The 17,597-nt window shown below is 45.4% G+C and overlaps 1 protein-coding gene across 7 annotated transcripts in view; it reads left to right on the forward strand.

Annotated features, from left to right (window-relative positions):
- Positions 1–17,597, forward strand: part of CXXC4 (CXXC finger protein 4) — a 94,824-nt gene that overhangs the window by 16,504 nt on the left and 60,723 nt on the right. For all 7 annotated transcript variants that reach the window (XR_014584157.1, XR_014584158.1, XR_014584159.1 and 4 more), the window contains exon 2: positions 11,243–11,362. Coding sequence is in view for 4 of the 7 variants with exons in the window: in XM_083835554.1 (XP_083691680.1) it covers positions 11,243–11,362 (120 nt within the window). In the remaining 3 variants the exon portion in view is untranslated. The remainder of the gene's footprint in view (positions 1–11,242; positions 11,363–17,597) is intronic.

Below are 17,597 nucleotides of genomic sequence, written 5' to 3' on the forward strand. Positions count from 1 at the left end.
AAAGAGAGGTTGTTACCTGGAAGACCAAGAGACTGTGGTGCCTTGAGCACCTGCTGCAAGATTCAATCATTCAAGTTTTAAATTAATTTGAAGTAAGTTTGCATTGTTGATGGGGCAACAAGCCCAGGAGATGTTACAGAAGACAGTTAGAAAGAAGATACTACCTACTGCAGAGCAGTCAGATGATCCAAAGTCCTCAGTATCGCTAACCAAATTCTGGATGCTCTCAATTTGGAAAAGAGGATATCTAAGACAAATGACAGGACTCAGAAGTTTTGCTCATCATCTTTCTGGCCACTTGAAGGCTGAAAAGTAAGTATTAAGAATATTTAGTGTGTTTCAAGATCTCTGCATGCCTTTCTCAGGTGAATAGATCCACTGTCCTAAAAGTGTTTTCCAGCTTTTTTCAGTTTGAACGTGCCTAAACATACAGTGGTGGAGGGGCAGACCCCCTGGGTAGCAGGCGTAAGTTCGCTTACAAAAGGCTTCCTTTGCTCAGTTACTTTCTTTACCCTATTGGAAATAGTTCATGGAAAACCACCGGTCTTAATGCATTTCAATAAGTTGATTCTCCTTGGGATCGTTGAAGGGCAATGCTAAAACAACCTTCAGTTTTAAAGCATAGTGACATTCTATGTAAAAATATTCTCCAACTTTCTTATATTTGTTGCTAGTGATGTGAAAAGGTCAGCTCTCTTCCATTTCTGAGTTAAAATGCTAACCTTCCTTGTCCAGTTCTCCAGATTTGCCTGGCTGCATAAGAGGCACATGTCTGTTCTTTTTATGTTTCATCATAATTTTTTTTTTAAGACCAAGAATATTATTTCATAGTCTTGCCAATTACCATTGGTTGCTTTCTGTCTTCAGTGCTGCACAAACCCAGTGAAAGAAACAGCCCCTTCAGTGATGATCTAAAAAGATAAGGGGCTGGTAGAGACGTAATAAATCAGATTTTGCAGGTTGTCAGTGGGACTGATTGATCCATCTAGTGAAAAATTCCGTTGGTAATGCCCAAGTTGAAAAAGATTATTGAGAGCCAGATCAAAGGTGTGTACAGAAGCTGGGGAGACCTTCCTCACCATTCTCTAAGGAAATGGGTTACCCTCATCCTGTTCTCAGGGCTGTGTAGGCACTGCTTCACAAAGCTTAGAGGGTTTATCCTAAGGCTGGAGAAGGGGAGCATTCCTGCTTACCTCCCAACATGAGAAGAAAGCCACCCGAGCCCTCCAGATATATTATCCATCCTTCCCGATGTGCAGGGAAGTCTTATTTCTCTGGGCCAGTGTGGTCCTGCAACTGTCTTCCTTGAATTAATCACTGCTGGTTTCTCAGTTGAAGCAAACTTATGGAAACTTGATTCTGTCTCCTGTGAATGCATGCCAGAAAGAAGGTGCTATTTTTTTTTGGTGTAGTCGTATTTCAGATTAGAACTAGTTGACATAAGCACAAGACACATCATTAACTAGGGAAATCTGATAATACCCGTTATCATTAAATGGGTAAAAGACTTTTTCTTGTATCAAAATCACAAAACTGTGTGTAGTGTTTGCTAACTGCTGTTTGCTTCCAAATACTGCACGTTACTTGCTCATTAATTACTGCCACAGTTTGCAGGAATTATTCCATAATTAATTGGCCTTTAAAGCACTCTGCTGTATCTTTCTCACATTTGGGAAGTGCTACTCAACATCGTATTTTTCATACAAGTTTTTCATACAAGCTTTGCCAAAGCTCTTCGAACATGTCATCTTGGCAGATAAAAACATGACTTAGGAATGGCTACAAGAAATGAGATAGTGTGAAAAGTTTCAGAAGCAATGAAATATCGCTATTAAATGTAAAATTAATGTGGCATTCCTATCATGAAATCCTTCCACCCAAACTATAAACCAGGCAATACTGTAAAAAGTTTGAATGCAGAGTACTCAATAATTTATGTAGTAATTCAGGAATTGGTTCAGCTCTTAGAAAGGCTAATTTATTTGAATCCATTTGAACACTATGACTGGCATAATGGCAATAGTAATAACGTAGAAAAACCCAGTACCTTTCTCTAGCATGGATCCCAAAATAAAACATCAGTTTTGGAAATGAAGCCACCACTTCAGGCACCTGTGCCAGCTGTATTATGGATCCAGTCTTCCCCATTGCCTCTGGTGAGTCATTTATGAACTGTAGGGATTCAGCATCCCAAATGGTTGAGCCAGTCTCTGTCAGAGAAGAAGTATCTTCCCTACAGAGAAATGCAGAGAGACAGGGCAGGCAGAATGTAATTATTTATGTGGTACATAGCTCTATATGATCTCTTATGACTAAAAATACTGGGAGTGATTTTAAGTCTCATCTGAAGAAAGCATCACAAATAGTAAATAGCACAATCCCCACTTCACAGGGCTGAATTTTCAAGAGCTAATCTCGCAGTGACACTCCATGCAGCACTCAACATGCAGGGCTCCTGGAAAATCTTGACATTTATTTAGGTGCTTAAATGGGAGCAGAAGTCGTGTGAAAATCGCATCCCAGCTGCAGGCGGGTGCAAGGCCTTTGGGAAATTCCAGCCGGTAGCTGGATTCTACAGCACAAGATCATACAACAGCCATGGAGCGAAGCAGGGTTATGTACTGTTAATCCACACCCACTAGCCAGCCAAAATAAATAAAATAAAAGCTCTTAGTGCATTACACTAATGCAAAGCCCAAGCTAATACGGGGGACTTTCTCTCCTGAGTCAGAATGTCTGCTCCGCTGAGGTTGTGAGTGCTGGTGCTCAGGGCACAGCCGAGCACACGGAGGAAGAAGTATTGGAGACAGAAAGAGAGGCAGAATAGGAAAAGTTTCCTACAAGCAAGAGGGTGGTGCTTTTGAAAGCTGCTTTCATTTGGACTCTTGTTCCTACAGGAGTTGGGGCACGCACTGGCCTTTTAGCTCAGTGGGTGTTACTCCCTGGGCAGTGCTGGGCCAGAGTGCCCTGGATAATTTGCAAATGGGAAATAAATGGTTAAGTAACAGGTAGAGATCGTGACCATTGTACTGTGAAATAATGCCACAAAACTCAACAAAAATATCCCACTGAACTTCTTCCTCAACAGCAGGATGTCTGGCCTCCTCAATCCTTTCCTTATATCCCCCTATAGCTGCAGATCCCCAGGATGTCATTGAAATTTCCTTGTCTTTCCTTTAAAACTAGGTTGGTTTGTGTTTTTTTTTTCACTGCCTAGCTCCACCCCATATATCACAGCCACATGCTACACGGGCGAATAGCTGCTGCCTTCTTTGTGCTGGCAGTGCCAGCCATCATACCACGCCTGTCCCCTGCTCTGACAACTACCCAGTCACACCTATCTCACCCAGTCAAAACACCTAACTGGCATTCCATTTTCCTGTACCTTTCTCCCTAAAAATCCTCCATCATGAAGCTTTTGAACCATTCCTTTTGCTCTGGTTAGGCCAAATGGCAAGTTGAGACCTTCGCTCTTCTATTAAACCCTGTTGGTTTTATTCCCTCTGGCCCCTGCAGCAGTCTGTTTTGCCCATGTGCTGAAGCTCATCTCATACAAAAGCATCGTTTCTACAGCCCATAGTGATGAGGGCTGCCAAGTGCTCTTGTGAAAATAAGGTCCTGAGATGTTCCTGTTCTGTAGTAGGCACAGTTGTGGCTGGTCATTAGTCAGAAGGATTCAGGTTTATATATTCATTTAAAAATAATCTGTGGTTGGGGAGCTGGGGGAGATCAGTGTTGGTGGCTCTGTTTAGTAGCAGCTGAATGAAGTTTGGTACAGTTTGATGTGGTTTGGGTGCCTTGATAAGAGCTGAAGGTAAATAAACACATGAAAAATGAAACAAAATCACACCCGTAGCTAGCACACTGCCTGCTTTCTGGTTTGGGAGAGGACTAGCTAGGTACCAGAACTGAAGGGCTGACTCGTAAAGGTGGCCTCCCTGAATGAGAAGTGATGCACTTTGCACAGTTAAATGTGACAGAAGATTGTACAGGTGCATGTTGAGCTCCTGCAAATACATTAGTGTACTTTGATCTCCAGGGTTGCCAGGCCAGCTTCCTCTTGTGTTTAAATCAGGTGCTTTTTTTTCCTGATGAATCCGCAGGGGATGTGCTGGGTTGATGAGCATTACAGTGAGGTAAAACTACTGAGACAAGCAAATCATGCGCTGTCTAGGCTTGAAGAGCATTAACAGTTAAGCTTTGGTGTCAGTATTTGATAAAAGAAAGATAACGTTCCCCTAACTTTTCTGAAAGGACTGCTAATGTTGTAGAGTGTTGGACATGACTCTGAGGAGAGTACGAATGTGAATGTGGATTCAATGACCGAAATGTGAAGGAAGTTAATGCTGAATTAAATATGAAAACGGTTGAACTGTAGGTTTAGCCCGAAAGTTGGAGATCTGCATTTTTGCTTAGTAACAGGAATGTTGGCAGCTCTTTGATGGACGTATCATTACCTATGAACATCTTTGATTAGAAACTAATGGCCAACAGTGATCCAGAGCATAGGAGAGAGCACAGAAATGTGCTGGGAATGCAGAATTGACTGGCCCGTATTAATACTGGGACTGCAAATACAGCTAAGCCATCAAGATAGTAGAAAAGCTTTCTAGCTCTAATACAAATTCCCAGATTGTTTTGGAGCTGAACTCAGAATTGCACAGGCAGATGCATAGGATGAATCTGAACACGATAGGAACGCAAATAGCTGCCCTTGCTGAAACACAGAAATGCTATCCTTAGTGCTAAATGGCAAAAACACGATTTGGGGAGACATCAGTAAAAAAGCCAAGTGTTGTCAGTTGAGAAAATGAGGTCAAAGTAAAAGAAATGTATTCTCTTCTGATGTTTAAGGAGGCAGAACCAAAGCTAAGTTTCAAACTGGCAGAAAAAAATGGAGGGAGATAAAATGATGCAGGAGTCTGAGTGAGACTGCAGCTAAATCAAAGAGGTAGGAATTAATGATCTACCCGGAGGTATAATACACATGGTATAGTTTAGGTGGCCCAGCAGAAGCAGCAAATCAAGCTTAGTGAGAGGTTTGGAATCAGGAAATCTGAAAAGGAGGGGGGAAAAAAAGATGGTCAATTTATTGCAGAGGGAGAAAAGTTCATAATGGATGGGAAGCAAGCTGTAATGCAAAGTGAATATGTGGTATTAGCTAGATGTATTGTTTTCTTCTTGTGCAACCTGACTGAACACTAATGTGGTTTCTAATATATGGGAAAAGTAGCAGGGCTTTGCAGGAAGAGCTTTAATGACTTAGCAAAATACGGTTGTCACCGAGAGCTTCAGGTAAAGCGCTGCAGTCGTAACCCTCCTCAGCAAAATGGGACCGAGGAGGCTGAGGTAGACCAGCTGACCACTTTCCTGTCAACACACAGGCATCTAAACCAAAAGCTTTATTTGTCTGATTATCTGTAGCAGCTGGTCTTAATGGTGCCCCAAACCGTGCAATTAATGTTACTCGATCCTCTTTGTCCTTAGTCTTCCATACATGTATGGCACTTAAGGACAAAAACGAGTTTAGGCTGAGTGGGGAAGTAATCCATTCCCTTCGCTGATGCCTGTTAATGCTGTTAGAGCGTACACAGATGATACCATATTCTATTTGATCTACCTGACTTCATCTCAAGTGTTTTAAAGGATGGTCCTAGTCACTGGAGGAAAACATCAAACAAGAAGCTTTAACTGAGATGAGAGTACAACTGAAGGGAAAATGCAGGTTAAAATTGTTGATGCTTTTTACAAATTATAGGAACTGAAACATGTATTCCCTTTCCTCCCACCTCCCAGTCAAACAATGTCCAACTAGAACCAAGAGAACTGTCCTTTTAAGATAGAAACAGCGTGTGATCATTAATATATAGCTTATATTTTCTGTGCCATCTCAAGCCACACATCCCCTTTTTCCTGGGTCATAACCAGCCGCAACCAGGAGACAGATAGCTTCCTAATGAAATGGAGGCATTACGGGATCTGACTTTTATCACTATTATTGAGCCAGCAGACGTCCCTGCTCGCTAGGTCTATTTCAGATCCTGCAAGATAAATCCTTTTGGCTAAAACGCACTGGAGGAATTAAGTGGTGTTAAAGACATATGTGTATATGAAGATCCCCCTTTATTCTAAGGATCTTCCTTACGGTTTAAAAAACCCTTCTGAAAGATACGCCCAGTGTACAGAACTGATCTCCTGAAATCCCATGTTGGGCAGTCTTTGATACTACCTCTTGCGGCAATTCCTTTTCCAAAAGGGACTGTATGAGGTGTTAGAAACTGGGCTGCCTGCGACTTAAACATGTTTTAACTTCCCAGCATGGCAAGAGGTGACGTTCTTTCCTTAGGACAATGCACATACGGTACTGGGCACTTCTGTTCAGAGAGATCTGAATACATTATCCTTAACAAAGAGAGAGGTGAGAGTTTCAGCTATTTTGCTCCCCTACACCGGATAAAAGGGAAAGAATAAATTAAAGCCACCGTCAGTATCCTGTATCCAGCTGGGAGAGAGGCGGAGGATAGCTGCAAGGGTGCCATTTTCCCTGTGGCAGTTATTGGCAGGGACAGGACTTGGAGTGGCAAGGAAAGGGATACAGGCACAAGGGGAGGATGACCTTGGGATGTTTATTAAGACTATAGGCATTTCTTAATTACATTGACTTCTCCAGCAACCCAAAACGGGGTGAACGAAAGCTCTAAGACAACTTCTCACCCTGGAGTAATTCTGTTTGATTTTTGTAATTACGTTATTGGCATAATGGATAATCCATTGGAATCACATAAAACGAGGAGGAATTTAAGTTACTTAAAAGGAAGTGAGATTTCAGAAATATAACAATAAATGTGAAATCTGAAGTGTAACATTATTTTTGAATTCAAAACATGGAACCATAGCAAGGAGAAGCAGATGTTGGAATTGCAGTCCTGAAAACTCTTGATTCGTTGTATGGTATGTTAATGGATTGTGGAAAGCTAAAAACTGCAGAGAAAATAAATAGTAAACAGAGAAAATTTGGTTGACCCAGAGGTTAAAATATGATTTTTTTTTCCTGGATATTTTTCTGGGATCTGGCTGCTTTCCCTGAGCAGTGTATATTTTTGCCTGTTGTCTCTTTTGCTCGCTTTCTCCCTTTAAAATGTAAATGGAGAACACAACAGGCTCAATGGAGAACGCGTTATGATTGTGCATGAATGGATTGTGAAACTTACTGGAGAGCTGGTGTACAGGTTGGGCTAGAGTAACTGCAGTAGTTACACCAGTATGTTACTGTTAACATATTTATTGATCTCAGTGGTAAGATCTACCTTGGGGGAAATGTTAACAGGTGTTTGATGGAGGAAGAAAGTAAGAGTTGCGTACTGAGGACGGGTAGTACAGCAGATCTTGGCACTGGAGCAGACACTTCCACAGTGTCAGGCAAAGCTCTCTTATGTATACATTAAATAGAAGGAAGACCAGCGAGTCAGATCTTGTCCACCTTTCCCACCCGTGGCAATACTTGTTTTCTCTTCTTCCATAAGGCTTTCATCCATCCCAACTGCTTCTGCCTTTTAAGTCCTTCAAAAGCTACTTCTTACTGCAATGCCTAAGGAAAACATCTGGCCAAAGGTACCTAGCTTGATTGGTAGTAAAGGATAGATGATTTTATAGTTACAGAGATCATACGTAAGCAAGACCTAATAATAACTAAAACGACTTGGATTTCATAACTACCCTTTTATGCATGTTTGCTGTATTGCTGTTACCCATATCTTCTCCCATCTTCCCCCTTTTCATTGCTTCTCATCCTTGCTAAGTGCATGGTTTCTTAAGCCTACTAGTCTTCTCTAGAACAGCCTTGGGCTGTCCTTCTGGAACCTGTCATCTCCCCGCACGCGCCCTCTTACAGCATCTGACACATCGGCCTGCTTGTTGGGATTGGATCATTTGGACGGTATGCGTTGGACCCATCTTGCCTAACTTCACCTTTTAACCTATAAATCTGAGTCGAGGGAGATAGATGAGAATCTTTCAGGTGCCCTTCCGACCTTCTTGTGACCTGTACTCTAATGTGGATTATGTTATTGACAGCTAAAGTTTGGTCTCTCCCAGGGCCACTGCACAAACCCACGGACCTTGTATGTCTGCACATGCACGTATTCGTTTTGAAGTCTACCCTAGCAAGCAAAAACCATTTGAAAACTTACAGTGTTTTGTTAGAAAAAATGAGTGGGTTTGTCGAGTTGGATCAAATGCAGATGAAGGGCAGGTGAGCTGACGGTGCTGAAATGATTGCTGTGGCCAAGGAAGAACGTCAGCCAAAGTGAACAGTGAACTAAATTCTGGAGGCTTAGCATGGGTGTCTACAAGCATGGGGTGCGTGTATTATCTGTGGACTCACATCATGCTGGAGAGAGCAGGATGCAGGCAGATATTTGAAACAGAGACTCGATAACAATAGGAATGAAAGATGAATAAACCTAAAATCCCTAAATATAAAAAAAAAGGACATTTGTCGTAGCTGCTGCAGGATGTGAGACACAGGAATGTAGATAGAATTACACACAGCTAGGAATTTCATGTGGTGGGAAAATGTGTGGCCATTTCAGTACATGAAAACATACATTCCTTAAAGATCCATTTCTTTTACGTTCTCTGTTGGTCTACCATGACTCCATTGTTTTATGGTCACAGCATGGCATGAACGGAAAATTTGATTGTTCCTGTTTCACTGAACTTACTCTTCTGTCTACAGTCTGCTGCACATTTGACAGTGGTGGGGTTTAGCAGCTGAGATTCTCTGCACAGGAGAAGGAGCAACGGGGGAAGGAACAAGAAGCTAACTCTGACTTTCACAAAGAGAGAGGCTAAAAAGCTCCCATCATTAAAGCCAAAATATTTAGAAGTCTTCCCAAAGGATACATTTAATTTCTGATTCAGAACAAGACTAATGTACCATTTAACCTACAAGTTTACATGAGACGTAAATGATACACAGTAGGAACTCTCTCCGAAGAGATACAAAGCTCCAAATATTGCAGCGTGAATTGAATGGTACATGAAGACATTTATATTTTTGAGGTAAACATATTATTGGTGTTCTCAGTACCTTGCTTTAGAGATGCAAAATCAATACCTATTAGGCGACTATTTATTCACTCATACTAGTGCTTTTACAATAACACAGACATTTAAAGAATCATAAGATAACACCTGCAATTTGTCTAGAAGTACTAAAAGAAAATAATGTATTGTTACACAAAATGATCAGTGTCTGAGGTCTTTGACAGCTGTAAAAACAACACCCTTTCACAGGCAGCACTATTAAATAATTTTTAATTTGCACTAATAGGGGGGTTCAGGTTCGGTAATGATCCTGTGAAAACATCTACGGAAATACTGAGAGAAGATTTATTTTGTGGCAATACTAATTCTAGGTGACAGACAGTGTTCTCGAGGTTTTTTTGTTGACAAAGACAACAATAATACTTCCTCATAAATAGCTGTATAATGACTACAATCTGCAAAATCCAAAGTCATTAAAAAAATCTACATTCAGAGAACACAGTCCTCACTCTTTCTGAAAGACAGTTTCCTTATTATGACTTTTTTCATTTTGATTGAGCCAGATGCCAACAAATTTCTTTTTGGGTCTATTCTTTAAAAAGGGAGAGCAAATTATTAGCAGAAGCCAGCAGCAAAATAACAACAGAGTGCAGTTTGCTATAACAAACTTGAGAAATAATTACCAGATCCCTTATGCATCTTTACTTTCTCCATGCCTTTGCTGCTGAAGAAGAGGATCATCATTTACATGCAGATGCCAGGGTGCAGCTCTTTACTCCTAACAGGACTTGGTTCAGCATAGCTGAAGTGGGGACTGTGGATTCAAACCACCTTAATACGCCATCCAGCAATCCCCGGGACTGCAGAAAACTGGCATGGCCCCTGGATTAATCTCAAATAGCATCATTTTGTCCCGTTTTGCCCTCAGGACATCAAACGCTGCTGACCTCGTGTAAGTTTGACCCACGTCTTGTGGTCAGGGCCAAGAAATAAACATCGGTGTCTAATTGGCATTCTTCAGTGTCACAACCCCATTACAGTTGGCATAAACACCAGCAAGAAGCAATGCTTTCCCCTTCCCACCTCCCGGCTTCCTCCTAGGATAGCTGTGGCCATAAAACAAAGATCATTAAAGAGGACTTTTGTATTAATGATTGAGTGTGTGTTACAGTAATCAGATAATGGCTATATCAGCTTTCATTAGAAGTCTCAAGAAACCCATCTTTGCTATGCATGATAAACTAATTTCTTCTAAATACATTGACAGCATTCTCGTTTAATGTCCGCTTTATCTATAAGGGCGGTTGTTTGCTGGCCAGTTTATTACTCTGTGTAACAGCAAACTTGCATATTAAATGGGCTTGAGGGGTGTTAAGGAAGGCTCTGCATGCGGTGTGATCTCTGCCCGAAAGTATTTATGCAGCTTTTTCCATACAATCCAGGTATGAAAGAAAGAATCCTGTTAATCTCAATTACCAGCTAAAAAAAGTCATGGGCCATTAAGCACCGAGCAATAAATGAATTAACAATGGGCATTTCTGTCATCCTGCTCAGAATAACACTTTGTGGCTTTGAATCAAGCAGATCCAGCATAGCAGGGATAACAGGCAAGGACTGCGAGACCAAGGGTATATTGGTCTGTGTCCAACTGCTTGATAATATCTCCTGGTCTGCCTCTAGCATGTTCTGACAAGATCTCTCTACTCGGGGCCTTGTTTCGTGCGTTCGGCAGCCGCAGCGTAAAGCAGGTGTGCGCCTGCTCACGGGGGATAAATTACACCCAGAAAGCAAGAGCTGAAAGGTAATTGCCATTCAGAGCAGGCTCGGGACGGCGTGCGGGGAATCCGCTGGCACGCCAGCCGTGGGGGAGAGGTGAGAGGGCTTTCTCCGGCAGCTCGCCTGGGCGGTGCAGCACCGGCTGCCCTAAGAATGGCTCTCGCTGGCAGGGGAGAGCAGCTTAAAACTTTTTCTGCGGCAGCACACTTGGACGGGACTGCACACGTGTGAGAAAGGAGAGCTGTCCTGCTGAAACCAGGAAGTTTGTGTACGTCCCTCCTGGCGCTTTCTGTCTATTGTTCTGCCCTAATTTTCTTGTTAAATCCTCACCACACAGCTTATCCGTCCCTCTTCCACTGCTCTTACTAGCTTTTCCTGTTCGCTTTTCAATGCACGCCTTTCTTGTCCTCCCTCCCAGGTCCAGGAGCTCGCATTTTGTCGCCGTTCTAAGGATGTGTTCCTCTGACCACCTGTTGGCATCTGGGGTTTCATCTCCCTTCCCCGGCATCCACTTTCTTCAGCCTCTGGGGCCACACTGGTGAGTAGGTGAACGCTGAAAGGCATTCAGGGAACTGGGGCGACAATCATAAGCTCGTGGAAGCCAGCATTATCTGAAACACAGCAGTTACATTTCTGTGAGATGATACCTACTGCTTAATGTCCCGCCTTGGAAAGGAGATGATTAATTGCAGTCATCTAGATGACAGACACTGTGCTGTCGGCATCCAGCTACCTGCAGCATCTCTTAAACCACCTGATGTGTAGAGCAGCCAACTGGCCTCCACACCGTTATTCATCCATGGGCCCCTGGAATACCTCTGAGGTCAGAGAGAAACGAGTTCTGGGGACATCAGTAGGTGATTATCCGTCAGCCCTACACCGTGCAGCATGCAGAGTCCCATTTTTATGCCTTCTGACAGAAAAGCTAGAGGCTGATTAACATGACCTCAGGGGACGGTAAAGGAAATGACCATCCGCTGCGTGCTGGTGCTTATTGCAAGTCAGAATGGTGGCCTTTAGAAGGATATGACTGCTTCTGGCACTGACACCATCTTTGAGTGATGATTGATTGTCATTCTTCCCAATGAAGCCTTAACCATAAATAATAGTGTGTGAAATCAAGTATTTGAAAAACATAAGCTTATTCCAGATGAGTCTGCATCTTTAACAGCGAAAATGTGACAACAGATGAAGGGAGCAAGGCATTTACAGAGCTAGATAGTAAATATACACATGCCTTTTGTCGCAGCCTGAGAATTGAGATGATAACAGAATCTGTGGTTATTTCAGTGAGAAAGTGGCCAAAGTTATGCAATGTCACAACTACAGAGAAAGAATTTCTCTGGAGTGGGATCTCATTCAAAATCCCCCTTCCTATAGTATTCTCCTTAGGCAGACACTATTTTTCCTTTTGTTGTTTTATGGGGCATTAAAAAAGTTGGGCTTGCTTACTGTTCTGGTTTCAGATGCTCGTACAGCATCTGGAATAGCTTGGTGCAACTGCCCTGGAAATCCCAGGGCCAAAGTCAGGGCTCAGTCAGTGGACGTATGAACTTGTTTTTCTTTTGGTCTAAGCTACCAGAGGTACTGGGGCACAGAGGTGTGCACACAACATGCACTGAAAGTCTTGCTTGAGATGACTGTCATTCATATGAGGCTGGTGTTAAATTGGCAAAATACTGCTTTCTGATGAAATCTGTGCTCTCTCTGATTCTTTAAATATGGTATTCCCCCATCAAAACCTAAGGATATTGATAAAGTAAAATCTGTCACTACCCAGACAAGTACAAAAACTCAGAAAGCAGCCTAGAAAAGGGGATGAAAGCCTCCAGACTCTTTGCAAAGGTCACAAACTAAAGTGCTCAAAGCTAGGGCATGCCTGAGTTACCCACGCAATCCTTACTTTACCAGCTTGGTACACACCTCTGATCTGTCCCCTTATTGCCTGATCACATACTAGTCTACCCACGGGATCATTTCCTTATGTGGTCCACTTTCAGCACCAGTATTTTCTTCCTGCAGAACATTGCCCCATCTCCACACATCCCAGTTCCAAAATTTCTGTGGGTTCTCTCTACGGTGCCTGTGTCCTTCTCCAACATCGGTGGGTCTGTCTCCACATGCTGGAAGTGGGATCATCCTTGTTTCGATAACTTTCTAGAAGAGATCACCACATTTGAACGCTCCGTCACAGCTGCTTACCTTTCGCTATTGCCAGTATGCAGGAAATGCATTTACAGAGCGAATTTTATCAAAGTTTAGTTAAAAAAAAAAACACCTCAGAGATGTTACCTGCGGTTATTTCTACCAGTTCTCTTACATGTGAACTAAGGTTTTTTCTTATAGCTGAGAGACGTGTGCAATTTGGCTGGATGAGATACGTTTACAATGACGAAATTTCAAGCATCTGCTTCAGAGTGCGAAGGTATCAGAGCTCCTTAGAACAGTAGCCCTTCAAGAGTTATTATTTTAGCACGGCAAGCGCGTTTGCTAAGAGCCAAGTCTGGAAACCAGATGAACAGTTTTAGAGAACGCGTAGCACTCGAACAGGAAACTCTTAGTCCAAAGAGGTGAAGCTTGACAAACTGAGAAGTACCTGAAATTAGGGCTTGGAAGAAAAAAAACATAGATATCCCAAACTGTCAGGCATCCTTGACTAGCAGGGTTGAAACAAACTTCTCTCATAGTTTCCTGGGAAGATGCAAGCCCCAAGAGCACAAATATGCTTCCTGAGCAGCTGCCCCAGAGCAAGGTTCGTGCGATGCCATTCGACAGGCAGAGTACAAGGCACTTAGCAGCGAGGAGCCCCAAAGCCGATTAGGAGAGCAAGTCCATGCTCGCTGCGTGCCGGCCAGGCAGCACTGCGTGTCCTAAACCCCCTCGCTAGCTGCTGGCACACTGCTTCTGCCACAGCATTTAGATTCATACAGCATTCGCGAGGCAAAAGCCACTCCACCTCCCCAATAAAGGGCATCTTTTTTTCGGAATCAGCGAGCAGAAGCAATTAAGAAATGAAACCGTGGCACCGGCGGGTGGGCCATCGCTCACGGAGCAGAGACGTCTGGAAACACTGAGGTGGTCTGAACGCAGCCCCGGCCCTCCAAGGTGTTTTCTGCAGCTGGCTCCTTGGACACAGGTTTCGGGGCTCTCGGTCTGCGAGGATCCCAGTGCTAGGACCACGAGGGTTGTTGTGGGTTTTCTTTTGCTGGGGTACTGCTGTAACTCAGCCTGCGTGAGCTGGCAGCGCTCCACTGAACGCCGCGGTGCTACATTGACTTACATCGGCGAAGGATCGAGCCCTCTGGGAGTCGGCATAATTGGAGATCAGCAACCTGGACGCCTGCCTGGGAAGCAGCAATAAAGTGGCTGTGCTCGGAGCAGAATCAAGCCATAGGCTCTGTCAACTTCTTTAAAAAATCGCTCTGCTACATTATTTTAGTAAATATTTGTAGGTGTCTGTAATAGGGGGTAATCACCGCATTTCCTTTCAAACAAAAATGAGGAGAGCAGCTTTCACTAATACCGGATGATAAGCAAGGCATTTTAAGGGATGGTTTTAACCTTATTTTTGCTAGCAGATTATGCGTTACTGCAGTCCTCAGGTGTTTTTTTTCCTGCAGCACACAAAGACAAGCTCATGTCTGGCCTTTTCCTTCCCTACTGCAAGAACCATGCGGTAGCTGGCAGGGCACGAGGCGCTGCGATGGGGCGGATTCTTGGCAAGCAGCGGGGGCAGGCACGAGGGAGCCGCGCACTGGAGAGGGTCCCTGGCCATGGCCAGAAGGAGGGATGGTGCATACACACCAGTGGGGAGGTGGGCATCAACAGAGGAAGGAGCATGGGTGCCCAGCACTGCCACAAGTCACAGAGGCAAACCACTGTCCCCGAAGGGCGTGCAGGTACGCTGCTGTTGTGCTCTGGAATGAAAATCAGCCGGTCCCGAGTGCAAGCTGGGAGATCTTCCAAAGGCAACGCGAGGGGAGCAGGAGCAAGGACTTTTCTGGTCCCCAGCCCTCCCGCAGCGTTGGCCTGGTGCATGCTGTCGGGGACCTCTTAGGGCAGCTGGCCCTGGTGGAAGGGAGCCCCAGAACAGCAGCCGGGCCGGAGGCCAGCCCTGCTGTGGGGTCTGTGGGCTTTGGGAGCCCCAGGGAACTGGCACGCTGAGAGAAGATTAGCAAAAAAGACCCAGCCAGCAGTCTCTCGTGAGCTGCTGTCTTCACCAGGGGATTGCCTCACCCCCAGCTCCCCCCTTTTTCTCATGCTTGTAATCTCAATGGATCAGGATAGGGTTACGATGGCCACTTTGCGGATAGGCACGAGAGCTAGACACCGAGTGAGCAAGAACAGAGAAATGAATTTCAGTTTTCTTTTCTTTTTTTTGCAAGTTTCTTTTTGAACAACCTCGATATTTACAAAGGCAGGGCAGCTCCTGTGTTCGCTGTGTTGCAACATATTGCTCGCTCTGCATTCCTGCTGAAAATGAAATAGCCACGGTTTCTGGATGAAAAACAGAGCCTGCAATTCTTAACTTTCTGTCCCTCCCATCAAAGCGGGGATTATGGTGAGAAGGACAATCTGGAATTGCTTTCTTAAGACTCATCGTGAGAAAGTTGTGGCTGGAATGTTGGCTGCTTTGCCGATAAACACCTGTACATTTTCCACTCTTCCAGTCCTCCGAAGCTCTCGGGCTGGGGGCAGACTGCAGGATAAAGCAGATTTGTATCTGAGAACAAAACAAAACAGAAAACCTTTTCTGGCCAGAAGGTTTCGGAGAAAGCCCATCCGAACTGAATTCCACGCTTCTTCCCAGACTCCGTAGAAGTCTGCAAGTTTTCCAAGCTGGCGCAGATAGATTATATATAGCATTGCAACCTAACTCACATGACAATTAAAAAATACGTGAAACGTCCTTCCCTATGCATGAGGAAAGATTATCAGAGTCTTTTCCCTTTTCCTCCTTTAGGTTATTAAAAATGTAACTCCTTCGGAGTAATAAATTAACTCAGAAAGGATTGCTTAAGTGAGGCTAAGGCTATGATTAAAGGAAATTTGCAGTTCAGGAGGATGCTGTGTTTGAAAAACGTCTCGAGTGTTTGGACTATCGCAAATGGCATTTGACAACTAACTGGGGAGAAAAGTGGTGGGGAATGAACCTCAGCAAGAAAAGCCCTTGGTTTTTGCCACTTTGTGACATTACCAAAACATTGTTTCACCTCTTTGATATTTTTTCCCAAAAGTTTTTCCTGAAAGAACTGTCCTAAGGGATCGTGCTAGCTCCTTGGAAGGTCACGCTTTATTATGTAAATACCTGTTTGGGGGTATTTTAAAATGCACGCGGTATGATAAGAGGCAGGTTACTGGGTTGATAAACTGCGGTGGTTCCAGACAAAGCATGCCAATCCAGAACGCTGCGGCTTCCCAGGGACCTGCGAGCTACCCAATCGACCGTGGCTGTCCGTGTTCGGTCTGAGTTTCTCTTAATTGCTGGAGTAATTAACCACGAGACCGGTGGCCCTCGCAAAAGCCCTGGGCTGAGATTCGCGTCTCGTGGCTACTCGTGGGAGAAAGTTCCCGGGCACGTGCCGCTTTCCCAAGTGCAACCCCCTAACGCCAAGGATGCCGAGCTCCATCTCGAACCGGAGTGGGAAGAAATAAAACTGCCATCTGTAAATAAAGCTTTCATTCACTTACATACATAAAGCCAATCAAACGGTACGACTTTCCCTTCCCTTTCTGTAATTTACAGAGGGCTAAAATGATTCCTCTGACAGAGACATCCATTTATTAACCGCTCGGTGCCTGCGCTCGCGAGGCAGCCGGCTGCGGCAATGCTTCTTAGGCTCTGCATGGAGGTGCCGAGAGGAGCTGGGTGAACAACTCGCGACGCGTAATTTATTGGACGAGCGTAGTCCCTCGCAAGAACTCCGCGGAAGACAGGTGGGGACGTTTCTACACTTAGTTGCCGGGAATTGTTGAAGGGAAGGCCGTGCGCTTGCAGCGTGGCATCGAGGCGTGCGCCGCGTTGCGAGCATCCCCACGTCGCGCCGGGGGCCTGGGTTTTCGGAGACCGCTTCCAGCGGCCGGCGGAGCATCCGTAATTCCGATCGTTTCACTTCCATGGAAATAAAGATGGGGAGGGGGGCGGGAGGTGCGCCCGATGAGGGCATACAAAGGGGAACGGGGTTCGTAAGGCGCTCGGTGGCCGCAGAGCAACTTCGGCGGCGGCGTGGCTTTCCCAGGGAGCCGAGGAAAGGGCAGGAGCGCGGCGGGCAGGGCAGGAGCGAGGCGGGCAGGGCAGGAGCGAGCCAGCCCGAGCCGAGCCGAGCCGAGCCAGACGGAGCCGCGGGCAGGGGCCGCGGCCCGTGCGCGCCCCTCGGCGGCGGCACCGCGGCGGGTGCCCGCATCGCCGCGTCCTCCCCGCCCGCTCACCTCGGCGGCGGTCGCCTCCGCCGCCACCGCCGCCTCCCGCCCCCGCCGCCCACCCCCGGCGAGGGGAGGCAGCGGGAGGCTCCCGCCCGCCCTCGCACACGGCGCCGGGGGACGGGCGGCGAGCAGCACACGCTCACACACGCACACACACACTCACGCACACTCCCTCGGTGCCTGCTCCTTCCTCGCCCCCCGCCGCCTCCCCCTCCTCCTCCTCCTCCTTTCTCTGCAACGAGACGGGGAGAGAGAGAGAGAGGGAGAGAGAGAGGGGGAAAAAAGCCACTCGCAGGTATTTTGTTCGGCGGAGCGGCGGATTTATTTATTTCCCCCCCCCACCACCACCC

This window comes from Anser anser (assembly GCF_964211835.1).
Source record: "Anser anser genome assembly, chromosome: 4".
Classification (NCBI taxonomy): Eukaryota; Metazoa; Chordata; class Aves; order Anseriformes; family Anatidae; genus Anser; species Anser anser.